The 23,180-nt window shown below is 42.6% G+C and overlaps 1 protein-coding gene across 3 annotated transcripts in view; it reads left to right on the forward strand.

Annotated features, from left to right (window-relative positions):
* MGST2 (microsomal glutathione S-transferase 2) overlaps nt 1–22,484 on the forward strand; it is a 37,452-nt gene extending 14,968 nt beyond the window's left edge. For 2 of the 3 annotated variants that reach the window (XM_019025762.3, XM_055384725.2), the window contains 3 exons: nt 14,464–14,534; nt 21,699–21,780; nt 22,260–22,484. In XM_019025762.3, the coding sequence (XP_018881307.1) occupies nt 14,464–14,534; nt 21,699–21,780; nt 22,260–22,392 (286 nt within the window). In that variant the 3' untranslated portion in view covers nt 22,393–22,484. Of the gene's footprint in view, nt 1–14,463; nt 14,535–21,698; nt 21,781–22,259 lie in introns of those variants that run through there. The other variant, XM_019025763.3, reaches the window with a different exon arrangement.
* The last annotated feature ends 696 nt before the right edge of the window (nt 22,485–23,180 follow it).

Raw genomic sequence — 23,180 nt, forward strand, 5'->3', positions numbered from 1 at the left:
TGCACCTTTATGTTGCCTCACAGTTAAGGGATGGCTTGGTTACATGCATTTCTGTATTAGAAATCCTTACCCTCAGAGTTTTTGAAAAAATTTGCTCCATGGCTTCCTAGTTCCCACTGATATTGTTGAGATGTTCTGTGCTATTCTGATTCTGGACCTTTTGTTTGGAAACTATGGAAGCTTCAGGATCTTGCCTGGCCTACTGTCCCGAGATGTTAATAGCATTGTGCTTGTTGAGAGGCTTTTTCTTCACTGTGCTCAACCCCAGGTGAGGCCTTTTCACAGCCTGAAAACTCATGTCCTTGTGTTTTAGATTTTTTTTTGTTTTAAGACAGGGTCTCACTGTTGCCTTGGCTGAAGTACAGTGACACAATCTCAGCTCACTGCAGCCTTGACCCGCCAGGCTCAGGCAATCCTCCTACCTCTGCCTCCTGAGTATCTAGGACTACAGATCCGTGCTACAATGCCCTGCTAATATTTGTATTTTTTGGTAGAGATAAGGTTTCACCATGTTGCCCAGGCTGGTCTCGAACTTCTGGGCTCAAGCAATCTGCCCACCTCAGCCTCCCAAAGTGCTGGGAATACAGGCGTTAGCCACTACTCCTGGCCCAAAATATTTTTTAATATTATTTTTTCCCCCAGATTTCCTCTCCTTCATTTTCTCTGTTCTTTCATTCTTAAAACACATACTAGTTGTGTGTTAACCTCCAGGACTGATCCTCTAGTTTTCTTTTATCTTCAGGTTTTCATATTTTTGGATTTTTGTTCTTTCAGAGGAATTTCCTCAACTTCTAACTTTTTATCTGAAATTTGAGATATCATAATTTTAATTTCCAATAACTTATTTTTATTCTCTGATTGCTTTTTAGTTGTTGGTGCTGATGTTAAACCGTCACTTTTTTATTTCATTGATGTAGTTTATTCTCTTATATTTGAGGATTTTAATTATAATTTTAAAAATTCTCTGTAACATTTCTGTTTCTTCCAAGTATCTTTGTGTCTTTTTTGGCTTTTGTCTTTCATTTGTATTTATTATTTACCCATTAAGTATTTATTGAGCACTTCTGTGTACCGGGCATTGTTATAATAGCTTGGCCTAGATCCATGAACAAATCCCACAAAAATCCTTGCCCTCTTGGAGTTCGCTGAGGAAGCCAGAAAATAAACAATAAGCAGATGATATTATAAGAAAATAATATAAGCTGGGCATAGTAGCTCACACCTGTAATCCCAGGGACTCAGTAGGCCCAGGCGGGAGAACTGCTTGAGACCAGAAGTTCAAGAGCAGCCTGGGCAACATAGCAAGAGCCCCCTCTCTCTATTAAAAAAAAAATTAAAAAATTAGCCACATGTGGGTACATACCTGTAGTCCTAGCTACTTGGGAGGCTGAGGTTGGAGGATTGGTTGAGCCCAGGAGTTCAAGGCTTCATTGAGCTATGATCATGCCACTATACTCCAGCCTGGGCAACAGAGAAAGACCCCAACTCAAAATGAAAGAGAAAATCATATATTATGTTAGAAGGTAATTGGTGCTAAAAAAACAAAAACAAAAACAAAAAGGATAGCGTTGTAAGAGGGTATGGGATGGGTTCCTGGGGGGTAAGTTGGGTGGTCTGTGATGTACAATAAGGCTACGGGTGTAGGTCCCACTGAGAAGGTGGCATTTGTGAACATGCAGTGAAAGAGCTCTTGGGTCAGAGACAATAGTCAGGGAAAAGCCCTTAGCTGGGGATACACCCAGTGGGTTAGTCAGGAGGTCAGGGGGCTGCAGGGAGCCTGGCAGGGAGTGGGAGGAGGTCAACTCAGAGAGGTCATAGACGGCTGGGTCACACTGGGCCTTAAAGGCCACTGTAGGGGACTTTGGCTTTTCTCTGAGTGAAATGGAAAGTCATGACAGGGTTTTAAGCAAAAGAGTGACATGATCTTATATTTTAAAAGGAGAATCCTGTTTGCTTTGCTGAGAAGAGCCTGTATAGAGGCATTGGTAGAAGCAGAAAATGCATTTAGAATTCCAGGCAAGAGATGATGGTGGCTGTGTTGCAGAATTTTTGCTCCTTAGTTCAGCTAAAACTGGGTTCTTGTCACATGGCCAGGAAAGATTAGGCGTGCTGACACATTGAAGGGTGAGTAGAGCAGAATTTATGGGATGTAAAGGAAAAAAAGAAAAAAGAAAAAAGAAACTCAACAAAGCGGGAGGGGGTCCTACTCACAGGCCCCTGCCTCGCAGATTAATTCCAGGTCACCACCCACAAGCTGGAGACCAGGCTCCTCCCTCTGCACAAGGTTGGAACTTCCTGTGGCTCCACCCTGTTCCTCCAGTGAGCACGCAGGCTTTATTCAGAAAGAATCAGTCTGGAAAGGGCAGGCAAGCGGGGGCAGTTCTCCCTCAGGGTGGCGAGTTTCATCCTGGACCAGCAGTCTGGGCTTTCAGCCTTCAAGCTTTTTTAGACTTGAGGGTGGGGTTTCACCAGGGACCCTTGGCTGTCTCCTGTCTCTGTCGGCTAGAGCCAGGGAGATAGCAGTGAAATGATGGGAAGTGGTCAGGTTCTGGATATATTTTGAGGGTAGACTCATAGAATTTTCTGACATAATGAATGTGAAGTGTGAGAACAGTCAAGAATGATTCTTGGATTATTGGCCTGAGCATCCATCCCAAAGGATGGTCTTGCGATGATCTGAGATGGAGAAGGCTGCAGGAGAACTGGTTTTGGGGAAGTATTAGGAGGTTCTGTCTTGACATGTTGTGTTTGAGATGTGACTTAAGGAGAGGCCTTAAGCATTATGATCTACTAAGCTATTTGGATTGTTTATGATTGCATCATAAACTGACAAATACATTGCTGGTTACACCTCCAAGTAGAGAGGCAGCTGGATAAACAAATCTGCATTTTAGGAGAGAGATCTGAGCTGGAAATATAAATTCAGGGGTCATTGGCACAGGAAGATGATTTACAGCCATGAGACTGGATAAAATCACTTAGGGGAGTGTGTGTAGGTGTATTAGTCCGTTTTCACACTGCTGATAAAGACATACCCGAGACTGAGCAATTTACAAAACAAAGAGGTTTAATTGGACTTACAGTTCCATGTGGCTGGGGAAGCCTCACAGTCATGGAGAAAGGCAAGTCACATTTTACATGGATGGCAGCAGGCAAAAAATGAGAGAGCTTGTGCAGGGGAATGCCTCTTTTAAAAACCATCAGTTTTGTGTTTTGTTTTTTTTTTTTTGAGATGGAATCTCACCCTGTCACCCAGGCTGGAGTGCAGTGGCCACAATCTTGGCTCACTGCAACCTCCGCCTCCCAGGTTCAAGCAATTCTTGTGCCTCAGCCTCCTGAGTACTGGGACTACAGGTGCCTGCCACCATGCCTAGCTAATTTTTTGTATTTTTAATGAAGACAGGGTTTCACCATGTTGACTGGGCTGGTCTTGAATGCCTAAACTCAGGTGATCCGACTGCCTTGGCCTCCCAAAGTGCTGGGATTACAGGTATGAGCCACCGTACCCGGCCTAAAACCATCAGATCTTGTGAGACATATTCACTGTCACAAGAATAGCATGGGAAAGACTTGCCTCCATGATTCAATTATCTCCCACCAGGTCCCTCCTACAACACATGGGAATTCAAGATGAGACTGGGGTGGGGACACAGCCAAACCATATCAGTAGGTAAAGAACAAAAGAGGACTGAGCCCTGATGGCATCAGGAGGTCAAGATGATGACAAGGGTCCTGCAGAGAGATCTGAATAAAGGAGATCTTAGAGGTTTTACCCAAACATCTGGTATTAATAATTCTCAACTGGCTGTTAAGAAAGAGGCATTAGAGAGTGATGTGGAAGCTCCATGTGCATGACTGGGGCTTGTGATTGGTCAGGAGGCAGCTTTCTTCTGGAGAACCCTCAAAGTATCTGTAGGTCATCTTTCTGGTACCACTTAGTTTCTCTAGAGAAAACTCTTTAAACCTCCTTCAGGGGTTGAAGGAAAGAGGGGTGGAGATAGGATAATAGGCCTGACTTTTGAGAGTGCAGTAGTAAAGACAGGAAGGTTTTTCGACTGTGCAGTGTGCAGCATGCAGATTCTGACTGTTTTCAGGACAGAATTTTACCCCCACCCTCTATTATTCCTGAAGTTCCTAACAGTCTCTGGTTCTGTTTCTCCAGGCAATAAGCCTCCCACCTCCTGTGATGGGGAGCAGGCTGGGGCTCAGGAGTGGGAAGCAGAGGTGGAGGGCAGCTAAGCCCTCCTTATTCAGTTTTTAACCACACTTATGTTCCAGCCTTTGGCCTCTAAGGTACCTGGGGCGCCCAATTCCTGAGCTTCTTTTGGTTCTGGGGTAAGGATGGTCTCAGTCTTCATTGCTTCTTCCTTCAGCAGGCACATAGGTTTCAGCTTTCTGCACTCTACCAGTCCAGCCACTGTTCCTCCGTGTGCTGTCTTTCCCACAGAATTTTGCTAATGGCTCTCTTCCACTCTTGAGAGATTGTTTGGAGGTTCCAGCAGGGGAGCATAGCGACTCATATACCCTTGACTGAAAACTGGTCCTCCTCTATGGAGGATGGTCGTCCTCTATGACTGAGCATGCAGCTTTGGGAGGGACGCACATGGAGTGGGGAGGGAGGAAGGGAACACCCGCCTAGCCAGCCAGATCAGCCGAATCAACCCTGGCAATTGATGGGGTGACAGATGTTGCAGCCAGATTACCCTCACTTCCTCTCTTTTACTCTTGTGTCTGCTCTCATTCTCTTTGTTCTTGATTACTCATATCTATTTTTTATTCTTTAACTAGCATTTTAGTGAAGCTTCAGAAGTGAGAAGAAATGAACATGGGTTCAATCTGCCATGTTTAACAGGAAGTCATCATGATACGTTTTTGATATCCTGTGCACACCCATTTTCCCTTGTCAACAAAGAGTCAAACTCTATAAAATACTTAAAGAGATTTATGTATGTATTTATTTATTTTTAGACAGAATCTCACTCTGTCGCCCAGACTGGAGTGCAATGGCGCGATCTTGGCTCACTGCAACCTCCCCTTCCTGGGTTCAAGCGATTCTCTTGCCTCAGCCTCCCGAGTAGCTGGGACTACAGGCATGTGCCACCACACCCGGCTAATTTTTGTATTTTTAGTAGAGACAGGGTTTCACCATCTTGGCCAGGCTGGTCTCAAAGTCCTGACCTCAAGTGATCCACCCTCCTCGGCCTCCCAAAGTGCTGGGATTACAGGCATGAGCCACCACACCCAGCCTGAAGAGATTTATTCTGAGCCAAATATGAGTGATCATAGCCCATGCCACAGCCCTCAGGAAGTCCTGAGAACACGTGCCCAGTTTGTTTGGGGTGCAACTTGGCGTTATACATTTTAGGGAGATATGAAACTTCAATCAAATACATTTAAGAAATACATTGGTTTTGTCCAGAAAAGTGGGACAATGTGAAGTGTGGTGGGGTGGGAGCAGGGGGCTTCCAGCTTAGAGGTAGATTTAAAATTTTTCCTGGTTGACAACTGGTTGAGTTTATCTAAAGACCTGGGATCAACAGAAGGGAATGTCTGGGTTAAGATAAAGGATTATGGAGACCAAAGTTCTTGTTTGCAGAGGAAGCCTTCAGATGGTAGGCTTCAGAGAGAATAGTTTGTAAAATGTTTCTTATCAGACTTAAGGTCTGTGTTGCTGTTAATGCTGAAGAGGTATAAGGGGGTATGTCTGACTCTCACTTTCCATCATGGCCTGAAACAGCCTCTCAGGTTAAATTTTTAAAAGAGCCCTGGCTGAGGAGGAAGTCCATTCAGATGGTTGGGGGACCTTAGAATTTAATTTTTGGTTTACATCCTATTCAACAGAGAAAGAATCTCATGGTCAGAGCCGTCAGCAATCATTAGTAGCTAACTAGAATTTAGTAACTTTTTGCTTTCATTGGATTTATTTTTGTACTTAACCTTTATTTAGAAAGCTACACTCTTTCTGCACTTGTAATGATGTAAAATTTATTTTTTCCTAATTTAAGCAAAAAAGAAGCTGATTTGTAGAAAGATAGTGATACATTAAAAGGCTAAAACTTTGACTGTTAGATTAATGCTTGAAGTTTGGGAGACACTATGCTATTTATAAAAATCATCACGGGAGGAAATTCCAGATCTTCCCACTTTGTCTTTCATGATCTGAAAACTTGTTGGGAACTGCTGGGTATTAAGCAGGCTAAGTCCTTGGGCCACTTCTTGGTTCTATTTTTATTCTCATAGTTTCCACAAATTTGACTTTCTTTGAAGTTATTTTGCTCTCCCTTCTCTTCTATATCTGGAATCCTCTTGTCCCAGGAATAAAACTGAACACCATTTCCAAGTATTTCTCTCAAGTTACTATTTATAAAGTAAGTACTGTATACAAACCCAGTTTCCTTGTTAGAGATGTTTTGCTTTGTTGGATTAATCATGGTAGAACAGAGAGTAGTTAAAAAATGACGATCAATAATCAGGACAGATTTGGAGCCAGGAAATACCTTGAGCAACAACACAGTAGTTGTTCCCCTGGTTTCTCACTGAAGAGTGAATGGGGATGGCTCTACTCCATACTCTGAATTTCTTCTTGAATTTTCCCAGCCCTAGCCCAATTTTTGCCTTAGATTCTAAGGTGTAGGATAAATCGGGCCAAACCAAATCAAGAGTCATTGCTTGCAAAGCCATTTAGACTTTATCTGAAGTAGTTAGAGCAGAATTCCCTGGGATAACCAGTTCAGTCCAAAGCCTACTTGGTTATCTGTTCTTTTCCCTGGAGGAGGAATGCACTGTCTTTTCTGGCTCTCCTGGACCAGAAGCACTGGTTTCCCTTTGCCTCTTTGGAAGGACTTAGAGCTTAGAGGTCCAGCCTTTTCCCTACCCTTTTCTCCTGCTGATTTTGCCCTCAGCATAGCCAAGAAGCCCAAAGTTATGACTAACTCTATCTGTAGGTGGACCTGGACACCTCATCAGCGTCACTTCAAGGTTCACTGATCCTGAAGGACTGTTTCTTGTTGGAAGGTCATCTCAGGGTGGGTATCTATTTGTGAGCAGAGCTGATATGGAGTCCAGCCTTTCTGAGTTACTAGCCCTGGGCTCCTTAAAATCTCCATTCACTTCCTCTTCCCTTCCTTACAGGAGAGGACTTACAGATGACAGTCTCTAGAGTCTTGCCGTCTTTTGCCAGAATACATTTTTTAAAATTGTGAAAATAGCAACTATAATTTCACCAAGGACCATTCCTTTACGTTATTACTGAATTTAGAAAATTCTATCTCATCTAATCTGAGCACCTTGATCCCTTTAGAGTAAAGTCATTTTATAAAATCTAAAAAGTAGATCCAAGTAATAAATTGATCTTCTTGCAATTTGAATACATTTCCTCTGATTCTACCTTCACTGGAAGGGGAGAATAGCTGCTGACCTCACTCCTTTTCATGTGCTGAAAGACCATTATTAAGCATCTTTCATCTTCTGGATTTTGAGGCTAGGGAGCACTAATTCTTCAGCTTTTTTTCTCCAACCATTTAGAAATTTTGGTTCTCTTTAGACAAAAATTTTTAATATTATTTCTAAACCTGGAGTCTAGATGTATATCTAGTATACTAATAATGGTTTCTTTGGTGCTGGTTAAGACAGAAGAATTGCCTCTTAGTTCTTGTGAATGCACTCCTATTTGCTTAATGCTGAATTATTCAGTTCCTGTTCCAAAATTAACCTGCCACAAGGCACAGGTAAGCCTGATCATCGTGAATCTCGGTACCCTTTAGAAATATTAGCCTCTTCTCATTCTACTGTGATACTGTATTTTTTTTTTTTTACATTTTATTAACTTTTTAATGTCATTTTGAATTCTGATTCTGAAATTTGGAAATTAAAACTAGTGACCTTAATGCATGTCTAAAAACTATGGAGAAACAGAAAATTTACAAGAATAGTGATTTTTCAGATATTGTGCAACTATAAGATTACAGTAATGTGGGCAACTGACTTTTGTAATAAGTGGAAAAAAAAGAGACAGTAAACATATTCCTATTTTCTTACAAGTTCAACCATCATGGATAATAGCAGAAAACACTAGATGCCCTTATCCACTGAATTATTATAAAGGGCTGGGGCTGGGTGCAGTGGCCCGTGCCTGTAATCACAGCACTTTGGGAGGCCAAGGCGGGTGGATCACTTGAGGTCAGGAGTTCAGGACCAGCCTGGCCAACGTGATGAAACCTCGTCTCTACTAAAAATTACAAAAATTACAAAAATTAGCTGGGCGTGGTGGCACATGCCTGTAATCCCAGCTACTTGGGAGCTGAGGCAGGAGAATCATTTGAACCCAGGAGGCGGAGGTTGCGGTGAGCTGAGATCACGCCACTGCACTCCAGCCTGGGTGACAGAGTGAGACTCCATCTCAAAAAAAAAAAAAAAAAGATCTCCCAAAATGACAGAGTGACTCTGTGTGATGAGCTCCTCAAACTCCAGTGTCCTTACCAATACCAAGCAGCATCTGTCACATAATCCGGGAGATTCTCCAGGTGGTCAGGGCACAAGAGGGAGCTGGGAGGTGGAGGAACTGCAAATCTCCTTTCCCTGCATGCTCTTCGTGTTCCCTACAAGCAGCACCACTGAAGGGCACTGGTGGGACTCATGCTCTCCTGCCACCAGCCGCCACCTCTCTATTGTGTCCCACTCAGAGTTACTTGACAAGGAGCAATTTAGACAGTTACACGTCTTTATAAAAAGATTAACTCCAGCAACCTCTCATCCCCAAGCCTTTTCTGAGCATATTAACCTGTTGCTCTGATCCCAGTCAGTGTAATCATCCAAAAGACCGCCCGGGGTCCAAAGTCAGAAGACCGAGGCCGGGTCATCCATTCAGAGTGCAAACAGCTCATGGCAGTGTACAGCCCACTGGTTCAGGATGAGTCACCTAAACAAGAAGAGAAAAAATCAGGAGCAAACAGAAAACCTGCAAGAAGCAAACCTCCTTTGAATTGCTTTGTCTGTTTTTATTTAGAAAAAGATCTACTGTGAACCTGGCATTAGAAATGGCTCATGAGGTTTTCCTTAGGAGAATGTTTCATATTTTCTGAACAAAGTTGTTGCAAGCAAAGTTGCATATTGTGTTCATTGGACACGGTCAAATAGAGAAATATTCATAAAAAGTTTTAGGCCAGAAGTCTCCCAAGTGATGTGCCCACATTGAAGGAATACACTAAGTAATCCACTGTGAGGGTGAGGAAAATATTGGAGCATCTGTTTGTACTTATTCTTAAAATCCTATCCTTTAATTAAAAAAATTTTTTTTTGAGACAGAGCCTTGCTCTGTTGCCCAGGCTGGAGTGCAGTGGTGCGATCTTGGCTCACTGCAGCCTCCGCCTCCTGGGTTCAAGCGATTCCTCTGCCTCAGCCTCCTGAGTAGCTGGGACTACAGGCACGTGCCACCATGCTCAGTTAATTTTTGTATTTGTAATAGAGTCAGGGCTTCACCATATTGTCCAGGCTGGTCTTGAACTCCTGACCTCAAGTGATCCACCCGCCTCGGCCTCCCAAAGTGCTAGGATTACAGGTGTGAGCCACCGCTCCTGGCCTTAAACTTTTTTTAAAAAATTTTATTTTTTTATAGAGATGAGGTCTCACTGTGTTGCCCAGGCTGGTCTCAAACTCCTGGCTCAAATGGTCCTTTTGTCTCTGCCTCCCAAAGGCCCGGGATTACAGGTGTGAACCAGCTTCCTGATCTCCCATCCTTTAATTTTTATGATGTTTGTTTTATAATGAATATGATATTCTTTTCCAGTTGAATGTATTAGCTGTGCTAATGGATAAATCCCAGATTCTCCATGGTTTAACACAGTGGAAGTTCATGTCTTGCTCAAGTCTGGTCCTATGTGGGAGCTCCTGGGTTGTGGGCCTCCTCTGCTGCAGGAGGATGTGTGCATATTTTTATGGGGCTGTGCAACTGTTAGAGCTATGCAATCAGAAAAGTTTGGAGACTAGTGTTGAAGGAACTGCCACATTTGGAGCTGCCAGGCCACAGTTTGATTCTTTTTCCCACCCCCAAATAACATAAACTTTGTAGTATACTTATTGACTGAGACAAGGCCCAAATAGCACTTAGTTTGGGGCCATCCTTACTGCTCCTGGTTACCATACCCAGGTGGGAATGTGCAGTAGTCCTGAGCCCCCAGGGCCCAGGCTCCATGGTATTGGGATGAACAACAAGGGGTCTCAGCAGCTTTAACTACTCAATCTCCACAGTGCCCACCAGACTCTTTCCAGTTCTTCTGGGTCTTACCCAGTTTTAGCACTTAAAGCTCCATGTCCCCCTAAATTCCTCAGTCCCAGGCAAACCAAGATAGCTTTCATGGGAAGCTTCAATATCAAAGGAGCATGGGATTGTTCAAAGAGGGCTCTCGCCAGGGAATGAGTAGACACAGCCTGTTTTCCCATGGACAGCCTGTTTTTCCGGTATGGACATGCAGGAGAGGAGACAGTGGTCATAATCAACTCTACCCCCTGTTCTCACAGGAAGGGAAGATTGACAGCTACTGCAGGCTGTTTGCTGTTCCATTTGGGAAATTTTCCTGAGGATCCCCTGTAATAAGAGGATAGAATATATCTGCCTTCATGACTTAAAATAGGCTATAAATTATTTTCATGTCAATGAAACTGTAATTAGCCACTGACAGGATTGTCAAGAAGTAATTTTCAGAGTTTGGTCCCCTTGAGTTAAACATGCCTGCTGACAGCTTACTGAGGACGTGTTATTGTGGGACACCATCCAGGCCTGGAGGGACCCAGAATCAGGCAGAAGGACATGGTCACATGGTGGAGGGGCTGGAGGAGGTGACAATTAGCAGGTAGAATGGGATTCCAGGTATTTCAAGGCCAAAGCAATACTTGGTGCTTTCACCAGGCAGGCAGCAGGGAAGACTGTCAGCAACAAACAGGGCACCCTACTGGCAGTCAGATAATTATTATTATTATTTTTTTTTGAGACGGAGTCTTACTCTGTCACCCAGGCTGGAGTGCAGTGGCGTGATCTCGGCTCACTGCAAGCTCCGCCTCCTAGGTTCACACCATTCTCCTGCCTTAGCCTCCCGAGTAGCTGGGACTACAGGCGCCCGCCACCACGCCCAGCTAATTTTTTATATTTTTTTAGTAGAGACAGGGTTTCACCCTGTTAGCCAGGACGGTCTCAATCTCCTGACCTCATGATTTGCCCACCTCAGCCTCCCAAAGTGCTGGGATTACAGGCATGAGCCACTGCGCCCAGCAATTATTTTCAATCTCTGAGAGATGATAGCAAGAAATGGGCAAAGTCTCATTTCCGAGGGACTAAGGCTTGAGGCAGGTCAGCAAAAGAGGGACCAGGGTGAAAGTACAATGAGCACAGCTGGGACGTGAGGTCGGGGTGAGCTCAGCAGTGACCAGCCACTTGCAGGGGACAAAGGGCCTATTTCTTGAGAAAGAAAGGTACAGAGATATGGTGCTGAGCTGCTCCAGTACTCCAGGTGTTGCCATCCTGTGAGCACAAACACAGCTGCAATCACATCCTTGCCTAAATCTCAGTGGCTTCCAGCCACCTGCTGCTCACCCAGGATCCCAGCACCCCGGTTCCCCATCTTCCCAATTCCTTCTGGGAATACAGGGGATGTGCCCAGGGACACAGCTCCTGCTGGCAAGCAGTTGAAGCAAGGGGCTATGCCACTGTCCTGCTCCCCAGTCCTCTGTGAGTACAATACCCTCCCCAGGTTCTGGAGTGCCTTCCACCACCACCAGGAGCTGCTCTGGGTCTGTGGCAGAGGGAGATTAAGGGTGTGACTCTCCCCGACTTTGTCTCTTCTGTCATCTGAGGCATGGCACCACTTGTGTCTGGAATCTCACCAAGTTTTTCATGAGGACGATCCGTCAGCATCTGTTCTGGTCTCTGGTTTCCCATTAGGTGTGAAACTAGTTCCCTAGCTTGTGAGGGCAGCAGGGGAACTCCAAAACATACCCTCTATTTTTATTTCCTTTCTCCTTGCTCAAAGGCCTTCTTCCTCTTTCAGATAAGAGACACAAAAGCACACATGCCTATCAATTTATGTGGACAGACACCCAAAGGGCTTCTGCCCTCTGCAGTGCGGTTTGGACTTAGGACATTCTTACACAATATTATCTCTTTGTTCCCAGATGCCAAGCCAAGGCCACTAGAAAAACCTCTAAATAATTAGACTTTTATGAAGGCTAACCTGGGCTATTTTTGAAGGTGCTTTTAAAACAATCTTATCACACCTAATTTTGAATAAAAATATGTTGTGGAAAAACTTGATGCTTACATTTGGAATAATTTAAGGTGTATTACAAAACAATAAATGATGGGACAATTGTGTTATGTTTCCAAAAAAGTTCATATAAAATTTCAGTGAGTGGGCTGGGTGCGGTGGCTCACGCCTGTAATGCCAGCACTTTGGGAGGCCGAGGCAGGCGGATCATGAGGTCAGGAGATCGAGACCACGATGAAACCCCGTCTCTACTAAAAATACAAAAAATTAGCCGGGCATGGTGGCAGGTGCCTGTAGTCCCAGCTACTCGGGAGGCTGAGACAGGAGAATGGCGTGAACCCAGGAGGCGGAGCTTGTAGTGAGCCGAGATCATGCCACTGCACTCCAGCCTGGGCGACAGAGCGAGACTCCGTCTCAAAAAAAAAAAAAAAAAAAAAAAAATTTTTCAGTGAGTGTGGAAGGACTAGAGACTTCCTCTGCTACTACTACATTTTACCTCATGGGAAACAGGCCTATGGATTTAGCCAAGGAAAAAGAAACATGGAAAAAGAAATGTGGGAATGCTGTTTATTCCTTGCATAGCCATAATATAAAGTATGAATTTTATCAAGTATCTTTTCACTCAACCTATCATAGCCACTCAAAAAGACGTTAATGGAAAGACAACCATCAGAAGCAAAATCATGCCAAGAACGAGAAGCAGCAGGAGGAAAAACTTTGGTTACTTCTGTGAGTTCTAGAAAGTTGTAGTTACGGTTTGCGAGAGTATCAGTGTTAGGCTTTAGACAAGACATTCCTTGGGTCACCAGTGGCCTTTTGGGTGGTAATGGCCACAGTCCAAAAAGGAAGAAGAAAGCAATTTTGAATTCATATTATCCATTTCCAATTTTTTAGGGGACTGATGGTCACCCTCCTGGCCCTTAGAGGTGTGTGTGGGTAAGCTCGCTGGTGTCTTTGCTGGTGGGGTTAAAATTTTCCATACGTGCTTCAGGACTCTACCTCAGCCATGTCTTTCTGTGAGCATTGAGCTTGTTAATGATGCATGTTTCTTACCCAGCTTGAAAAGATGATTGAGTTATTGTTGGGGAGTTTTTTCCCATGTAGTTGAGGCACAAGTTGATAAGGTTGAGCTGACCTAGACGCAATTTTCTGTGGGATTATGGAGAATGAGGGAAGAATTACGCTTTGTAATTATGCTTTTTTTTTTTAAATTCAGAGAAAAAAGATCACTTATGGTGACCCAGGCTAAAAGACCTAGGTCTTCAACAACCAGCATCATCTATTTCTACATCAATTGCCTTGTAATATTAAGTATTTAAGCTTTGAGGCTTACTGAAGGAAAGATATGGGGTCATTTACAATCCTGTAGACTATGACCTTCCACCAGGATCTACTCAAGACCTCATCACACATTACGTTAAATTCTTTCTGGTGGTGAAATTGTCAGCAAAGAGCTCGGCCAACCTAACCAAGATCACTTGGAGTTATACCTTAGGAGGAGGATGAATATAATTCATCTTTTTCCCCTTTGTTACATGCAGATGAATTAATTATAGTTCCCAGAGAACTATTCCCTTTTGCTTAAATTAGTGTCAGATTTTCCATCCACGTCTTCTATGAATAGAGGCAATATGACTTGACATTAGGACAGAGCTTTGGAATCTAGAGATGGATGCTGTCTATCTTTAATTCTCTGCAATGCATGTCAGTCTGGGCTCTCAGGCCTTAGTTTCTTCCTCCATAAAATGGGAATGAAATATGCTCACTGATTTACTTCAGGAGATTTTAAGGGAATTATTTAAAGACCATTTTGTAATGTTCTGGGTAACTCAAGTGGAAGGCAATGGATGTGAGGGAATTTTTAAAATAAGAAATCTCTTGAATATGAATTGAGTAATCTCTTAAGTTCTTTAGATAAGACATGGAGTGATCTTTAGGCTCAGGAGGCCTGTCTTTTGGGAAAGTGCTATAACTCACTTCTACTACCGGCAACTTATATGTAAGAGAATATTCTTGGCCCTGCTCTGAGGTTTAAACAATGTTCAACCTTGAAAGATTGATTTTAAATGTAAAGGTCATTTAAACTCTTTTGTAAGTTCTTATATTACTTTTGTTAAAATAGGCTGAACATTTACCTCTAGATGAAAAATCAATGCTTCAGTGTATACTTTTCTCATAAAATAACCTATGTCTTTATTTTTTTCTGCAGACAAAACTGTGTGGAGTTTTATCCTATATTCATAATTACATTGTGGATGGCTGGGTGGTATTTCAACCAAGGTAATGTTAAAATACAGTCAACTGTGTTCTAATGATGACTATGATGCTTAAACGATTAAGGAGTAGATATATGGCCAGGCACGGTGGCTCACACCTATATTCCCAGCACTTTGGGAGGCCCAGGTGGGCGGATCACCTGAGGTCAGGAGTTCGAGACCAGCCTGGCCAACATGGTGAAACCCTGTCTCTACTAAAAATACAAAAATTAGCCGAGTGTGGTGGCGCATGCCTGTAATCCCAGCTACTCGGGAGGCTGAGACAGGAGAATCACTTGAACCCAGGAGGTGGAGGCTGCAGTGAGCTGAGATCGTGCCACTACACTCCAGTCTGGGTGACAGAGACTCCATCTCAAAAAAACAAACAAAAAAAGAAGCAGATATGCAACTATATAGCTACCAATCCTGGAGACTAAACAAAATAAACAGTGTGTGCATCAGAGTGCTATGTTGCAGATATATGAACTTTGGCTTCATTCTAATTTAATTCAATAATGAAAAAAATATTGAGATAAACTATATGCTAGATACTCAAGGATGAGAACGACATGAGCTTTGTCTTCAAATCTAGTAATCTACAGTTGAATCTTGAACAATGGAGGGGTTGGGGCGCTGACACCCCGCCCCACGCACACACAGTAGAAAATCTGCATGTAACTTGATTCCCCAAAACTTGACTACTAATATCCTATTGGTCTGGAAGCCTTACTGAGTACAGTCTACTAATAAATATTTTGCATGTTTTATGTATCATATACTGTATTTTTGCAATAAAGCAAGCTAGGGAAAAGAAAATGTTATTAAAATTATAAGGAAGACCAAATATTTACTATTTATTAAGTGGAAGTGGACCATCATAAAGGTCTTCATCCTCATCATTTTCACGTTGAGTAAGCTGAGGAAGAGGAAGAAGAGGGGTTGGTTTTGCTGCCTCAAGGGTGGCAGAGTCAGAAAAGGTGAAGGAGGTGGAAGGGCAGACAGAATTGGCAGGCGCAGTAGGTATAAATTTATAGAAATATCATCATTTCTGACGTTTTTGCTTTTTTCTCTAAAAATGTTTCTATATAGTACCAATCCTTCTTCCACTGTTATGTTTGGTTTCAGTGCTTGTATCAAAGAAGGGCTCATGTCATAAAAGAAGTAAAAAAGCAGACTTGAATCATCAGAACCCTTCTGCCAGATTGTCTAATGTCAATTTGTTTTCTGGTACTGCCTCTTCTGTCTTCTTCCTTATCATCTGGCAGTGGTTCAGAGCACTCGTCTCTACCAAGTCATCTTCTGTTAATTCATCTGGCGTAGTGTCTATTAGCTCTTGAATTTCTCCAAGATTCATATCTTGAGACCCTTTATCCCCCACATTCTTTGCCACAGCCACTATCTCTTTCATGATTTCCTTGATTGGCTCTGTTGTAAATCCTGTGAGTGTCATGCACAAGCCTGTAGACAGTGTTCTTCAGCAAGAATTTATTGTTTCAAGTTTGACGGCTTTCACAACCTTCCTATAACAATGCTAGCATCTTCAATGGTGTAATCCTTCTAAGCATTCATAATGCTCTTTCTATCAGGGTTCTCTTCCACAACATTGACAATCATTTCCATAGAGTACCTTGTATCACGAGCCTTAAAGGTCCTGATAACCCCCTGATTTAGAGGCTGAATTAAAGATGTTGTGTTTGGGGGCAAGTAGACTACTTTTATGCCTTCCGCGTTGAACTCATGGGGTTCTGGGTGGTCAGGGACAGTGTCCAATATCAAAAGAATGTTAGAAGGTAATCCCGTCCTGACTTCAGGGACAAAGCATTGATGGAACCAATCGAGAGAAGGGGTTCTTGTTGTCCAAGCTTTTTTTTTTGTACAACCAAATGACTGGTAGGTGTTGTTTATCTTTTTCCTTCAAGGGTCAGGGGGTTAGCAACTTTATAGATAAGGGCAGTCCTGATTATAAACCTGACTGCATTTACACAAAAGAGTAGAGTTAGCCTATCCCTTCCTGCCTTAAATCCTGGAGCTTGCTTCTCTTCTTTACTAATAAATGTCCTTTGTGACTTTTTTTTTCCTCCCCCAGGACAGGGCACTTTTGTTTGCATTAAAAACCTGTTCAGGCAGATATCCTTTCTCCTCAATGATTTGCTTAATGATGTCTGGGAACTCATGTATTGCTTCTTGGTTGGTAGAAGCTGCTTCTCCTGTTATCTTGATATTTTAAAAGCTGAACTTCTTTCTAAAATTATCAAACCATCCTTTGCTGGCATTAAATTCTTCAGCTTTAGATCCTTCATCTTCCTTTTGCTTAAAGTTGTCATATAAGGATTTTGCTTTTTCTCGAATCCTATTACAGTCTACAAGTATGTGTTTCTTATAGCAATCCTGCTCCCACATAAAAGCTGCATTTCAATATGAGATAAAAAGATGTTTTGGAAAAAGTGCAAGGTTTTTCCCCCTGCTGGTGTAGCTGCAAGTGACAGCTTTACAAATCACCTTTTCTTTCTTTTTTCTTTTCTTATCCTTTCTTTTCTTCTTTCTTCATCTTCTTTTTTTTTCACTGGTCCTTGCACTGAATTCATTTATCTTGCAATGGTGGTCAACCACAGCTCACAGCTGCAGACCTCAATCTATGACACATATTAAGCCATTCAATTTTTTCTTGTAATATCATGACTTTTCTCTGCTTTTTGGGAGCACTTTCAGCACCACTAGTAACAATCTGTATGGGTCTCATGGCATTATTCAAGGTTTATGGAATTGCACTAAACATTGATGAAAAATAGGCAAAAACCCTGAGAGATCACTTTTTACTGCGATACGCAATTTTCTGGAAAGAAGAACTGCTCAGTTGGAGATGATTAGCATCACCTTTTAAGCAGATACTTGCAACACTTGAGCTCACTGCAATAGCAACAGGAGGTGGCTACAAAATATTTATAGTAGTACAGTATTTCTATAGTTAATTTTATGCAGTTATGATTTAATACTGCATCTTTACATTTGTTTACATTTCTCTCAACTACAAGTGGCATCATGCATTATGGTCTGTGTTTGTATGCTTTGATAAATTTTAACTTTGCATAAAATTCATATATATATCTATATAGGCTTTCTGCTGAAGCTTTGTAAAAATTTGTGTATATTTTATGATAGTAAATGATAAAATAGACCAGTATCTACATCCGTTTTGTGCATTTGTGACAGACCTTTTTCCTAATTTTTCAGTATTTCTGGGCTATGTGATTCATTTGTGAGTTTTGTCACATTGTCACGAATCTCCAAAATGTTTTCCAATATATTTATGTGTTTATTTTTGTAAACCCACCTCCTGCACAATCCAATATATTTATTTGAAAATATCCATGCATAAATGGACCTGTGCAGTTCAAACGCATGTTGTTCAAGGGTCGCCTATAATTCTAATTAACTGAAGGAAGAGGACACAGAATGAACAATTCACATTCATAATTATAGCTGGCGAGGCCAAGCAGCTTATGCCTGTAATCCCAGCAATTTGGGAGGCTAAGGTGGAGGGATTGCTTGAGGCCAGAAATTCACGACCAGCCTGGGCAACAAAGGAGACCCTGTGTCTACAAAATTTTTTTAAAAAACTATCTGGGCACACATGTAGTCCCAGCTACTTGGGAGGCTGAGGTGAGAGGAGCTCTCCAGCCCAAGAGTTTCAGGCTGCAGTGAATCATGACAGTGCCACTGCACTCCAGCATGGGTGACAGAGTGAGACCCTGTCTCAAAAAGAAAATAATAATAATTATCATTATAGCTATTATTTATTGAGCCCTTACTATGTGCCAGGTACTGTTTTTGTTTTTTGGTCTTTGGTTTTTTTTTTTTTTTTTTTTTTTTGAGATGGAGTCTGGCTTTGTTGCCCAGGCTGGAGTGCAGTGGTGCGATCTCGGCTCACTGCAAGCTCCGCCTCCTGGGTTCACGCCATTCTCCTGCCTCAGCCTCCCGAGTAGCTGGGACTATAGGTGCCTGCCACCACGCCCAAGTAATTTTTTGTATTTTTAGTAGAGACGGGGTTTCACTGTGTTAGCCAGGATGGTCTCGATCTCTTGACCTCGTGATCCGCCTGTCTTGGCCTCCCAAAGTGCTGGGATTACAGGTGTGAGCCACCACGCCCGGCCACCAGGTACTGTTTTTAAGTTTTATGCATACATTGTCCCATGTGTAAGATTTACAGGATTTAAAACCTTCATATGAGGGAGGGTCTATAATTAATTTCTACTTTACAGATGAGGAAGCTGAGGTAGAGATGTTAAGTAATTTTTCCAACTTGACATTCACCAATGTGGGGAAATTTTTCCTTTCAAGTGCAGAGCCGGGTCTGTAAGTATTTGTACCAACAACCCATGCACCTTTTCTTAAAGGTCTCCAAGTATGTAGTGCTGCCGTTTGTACGTAGCGACTCTACAAACATCCACTTTCTATTTGACTGGGGTATCCTTGGTGAGCTGAGGGCTTTCTCCAAACTTGGCTTATGCGTTTAACAGTGAGTCAGACGACCGACCCCCTGCTACCTTGGTTGGAGAAATTCAATCTCCTTTTTCTGGTAACTTTCACTGTCTCATTTTGGTCTATACTTGATTGCCAAGATTTAAATAAACCAAAATCCAGCTGCTTTCAAAGGCAACCCCATCACTCTCTTTCTTGTAGTTTTTACTGTGAACTGAGTAATTTCAGGTACAATGTCCTTTAGAGAAAGACTTCTTCACTTTATTACAACTCATACTTGTGTCGCTTAAGGGCATGAATGAAACCGCTGTTCCTTGTCACGTAAGAGCACATTAACAACTAATAAGAAAAGCGCGTTTTGGTAATGGGACTCTGTCTCTGCCATTTGACCCTTTGGATTTCTCTGTGATAGGCTGAATGAGGCAGACTGCCTGTCAGAAAGGATTTCTTGAGTATCTTGTCAGAAATTTCTTTTCATTCTTTCTCATCCAAAGTAAGTCACCTACTAACTGTTCCTGAACTGTTCTCATTGGCTTTCTGGGAGTAACTCCCTAGACAGGGAGTCTCAAAACTGAGAACCATGTTCAGAACTCTTTGGCTTCCTCAGACCCTGGGAAGGGTCCACCAGCTCTTCCTTCCCAGCTCTTTCCTTGGTCCGCTCGTTCCAGTCCTCTGGCGCCGATACAGATGTCATCCCCTCCAGAGGCCTTCCTATACCCCATTTTGGCAACCTCCTCCAGTTCCTCTCTCTCCCATCTCTCTTCATTTCTTTCACAGCACTTTCAAGTTTGCACTTTTCTTCTCATTTTTTTCTTTGTTGTCTGTCTTTGCTGAGAGAATGTATACTCTCTGAAGTCAGGGAGCTTGTATCTTTTTCACTGCCGACCTCAATCCTTAAAGTAATACCTGGTTTATGGTAGATACGGGGCTGGGTGTGGTGGCTCACACCTGCAATCCCAGCACTTTGGGAGGCCAAGACAGGAGGATGGCTTGAGTCCAGGAGTTCAAGACCAGCCTGGGCAACATAGGGAGGCCTTTTCTCCGCAAAAAAAAAAAATTAAAAAATTGGCCAGGCCTGGTGGCGTACACCTGTGGTCCCAGCTACTTAGGAGGCTGAGGTGGGAGGATTGCTTGAGCCCAGGAGGTTAAAGCTGTGTTGAGCTGTGATCATGTCACACATTCCTGCCTGGGTGACAGAGCAAGACCCTGTCTCAAGAAAAAAAAAAAATCATGCGGCCAAGTAAAATAATAAATTTAATTTAATCTAGCATATCGCAGTCCCACACATAGACTCCAAATGTTTACAGTAGGGCTCTGGCAACTTGCATCTGTGAGGTGCTGAGGAAGAGAGTGGGGCCCTAACATAGGGAAGACATTGATATGTATTGATATGTTTCACTGGATGCGATGATAGAACATCATCATACTGTATTTCATAATTCTTTTTGAGATAAATTTTGTATGTAATAAAATGCATAAATCTTCAATGAATGTTGAGAAGTACACACACCTGTGTGGTCCAAATCTCTATCAAGATCTAGAACATGACAACCACCCAGAAAGTGTCCTCCTGCTTCTCCCAGTCAGTCCCCATTCTCACTCCCAGATGCAAGCACTTCTGATTGTTTTCATCAGTTAGGTTTGTCCATTCTAGAACTTTGTATAATTGGAATCATACAGTATGTAGCCTGTATAATGCTTCATTCACTCAGCAAAATGTTGTGTTGCATAGATCTGTTTTTTTTTCATTGCAAAATGTTGTGTTGCATAGATCTGTTTCTTTTAATTGAATAGACTCTATCACAGCTTGGTTATCCATTCTCCTGTTGATAGGCTTCTGGGCTGTTTCCAGTTTTTGGCTATAATGAATAAATCTGCAATGAACGTTCTTAAACAAGTCCTTTTGTGAACACATGCTTTCATTTCTCTTGGGTAAATACATAGGAATGACATTGCTGAGTCAAATGTTACGTTCGATTTTATAAGAAACTACCAGAACTTTTCCCAAAGTGGCTGTACTATTTTGCATTCCTGCCAATGATGTGTGCGGATTCCAGTTGCTTCACATCCTCACCAACATTTTGTGTTACTGGTTTTTTTTGTTTGTTTGTTTGTTTGTTTGTTTTTTACAATTTTAGCCATTCTGTTGGATGTGTGGTGTTGCCATCTCATTATAGTTTTTTATTTATTTATTTATTTTTCAGATGGAGTCTCGATTTGTCACCCAGGCTGGAGTTCAGTGGCATGATCTTGGCTCACTGCAACCTCCACCTCCTGGGTTCAAATGATTCTCCTGCCTCACCTTCCTGAGTAGCTGGGACTGCAGGTGCCCGCCACCATGCCCAGCTAATTTTTGTATTTTTAGTAGAGACGAGGTTTCACAATGTTGGCCAGGCTGGTCTTGAACTCCTGACCTCAAGTGATTCACCCCCCTCGGCCTCTCAAAGTGCTGGGAATACAGGCCTGAGCTACCACGTCCAGCCTCATTACAGATTTAAGTGGGAATTTGTTGATGTTGAATCATGTTGAAACATTTTTCTTGTGATTATTGGCACATTTGTTTCCTTCCTATGTGGATTCTCTCTATATTCTGAATATAAGTATTTTGTCCAATATATGTTTTGTGAATATTTTCTCAGTCATCATACAACATCTTAAGAGACTGCTGTTGTATTTTGTGCCTTTTCTTTTTTTCCCACCCCCTCTATAGTTTTTGCTACTTGTCTGGGTCTGGTGTACATATATGGCCGTCACCTATACTTCTGGGGATATTCAGAAGCTGCTAAAAAACGGTAAGGAGAACCCAGTAATTTTGTATTTATGCAAAAAGTAGCAGGATAAGGTCTGGGTCAGTTTCCTTCTCCTGAGAGATATTAACAGCACTGTGAGTTGTGGTGGCAAAAGTAATCCATACTGTCTGAGGTCAAGTCTTGCCAGTTCATACACAATTAGGCATGAGATGGGAAAATGCAAGTATAAAACTGTGCACCGAATGTGGACTCTAGTTCCTTGCAAAAATTTTGCATTGTCTCCAGAAAGTTACCGAGGAAATAATCCTGCCTAGCCTTGATAATGCTTTGAATGTTCAAAGAAACCAAGTGATCTCTATGGCTAGGCATTCCCTTTAACTTATGTGATGAGCCAAAATTTTCAAATTGCAAAAATATAGAAGTTCTGGACAGTGTTAACGATAGGACAGCCTATCTCAGGACTCTCAGCTTTCTTATTACAGTCCAGTTTGTCACTTTTCTCCCTCATGTCCACCCTGCAGGATCACTGGTTTCCGACTGAGTCTGGGGATTTTGGCCTTGTTGACCCTCCTAGGTGCCCTGGGAATTGCAAACAGCTTTCTGGATGAATATCTGGACCTCAATATTGCCAAGAAACTGAGGCGGCAATTCTAACTTTTTCTCTTCCCTTTAATGCTTGCAGAAGCTGTTCCCACCATGAAGGTAATATGGTATCATTTGTTAAATAAAAATAAATAAAGTCTTTATTCTGTTTTTCTTGAAATGGCTTTGTAGAAACAACCATTTAGAGAATACATTTCCTGTTTAAGAATTGAAATTTGCTTGGGGTAGGTACATCCATATCATCAGTGGAAGTGTGTTGTGCCCTAGTTTTAGAAATGCATGCTGAAGTCATGACCGGTTATGTAGGGACACAGCAGCCTGACCCGTGTGCTGGCCTTTCCGAGGACTACTGACATATCCTGCCACTCTGACTGCTTCTCTCTTGATGGAAAGTTTCAGACAGAAGCTGATAAGGCAGCTGAGCCCTTTCATTGGTTATAGGAAAACAACAGATAGGAAGGTATGTGGGGGACATCAGGCAAACACATAGAGTAGCCAGAGAAGGGAGTCATCAACTGATAGCACAAAACAAAACAGGTTATAGAAGGCTGGGCGCGGTGGCTCATGCCTGTAATCCCAGCACTTTGAGAAGCCGAGGTGGGCAGATCACAAGGTCAGGAGATCGAGACCATCCTGGCTAACACAGTGAAACCCTGTCTCTACTAAAAATACAAAAAATTAGCCGGGCATGGTGGCGGGTGCCTGTAGTCCCAGCTACTCGGGAGGCTGAGGCAGGAGAATGGTGTGAACCTGGGAGGCGGAGCTTGCGGTGAGCCAAGATCACGCCACTGCACTCCAGCCTGGGTGACAGACTCTGTCTCAAACCAACAAAAAACCCA

Source organism: Gorilla gorilla, chromosome 3 (assembly GCF_029281585.2).
Source record: "Gorilla gorilla gorilla isolate KB3781 chromosome 3, NHGRI_mGorGor1-v2.1_pri, whole genome shotgun sequence".
NCBI lineage: Eukaryota > Metazoa > Chordata > Mammalia > Primates > Hominidae > Gorilla > Gorilla gorilla.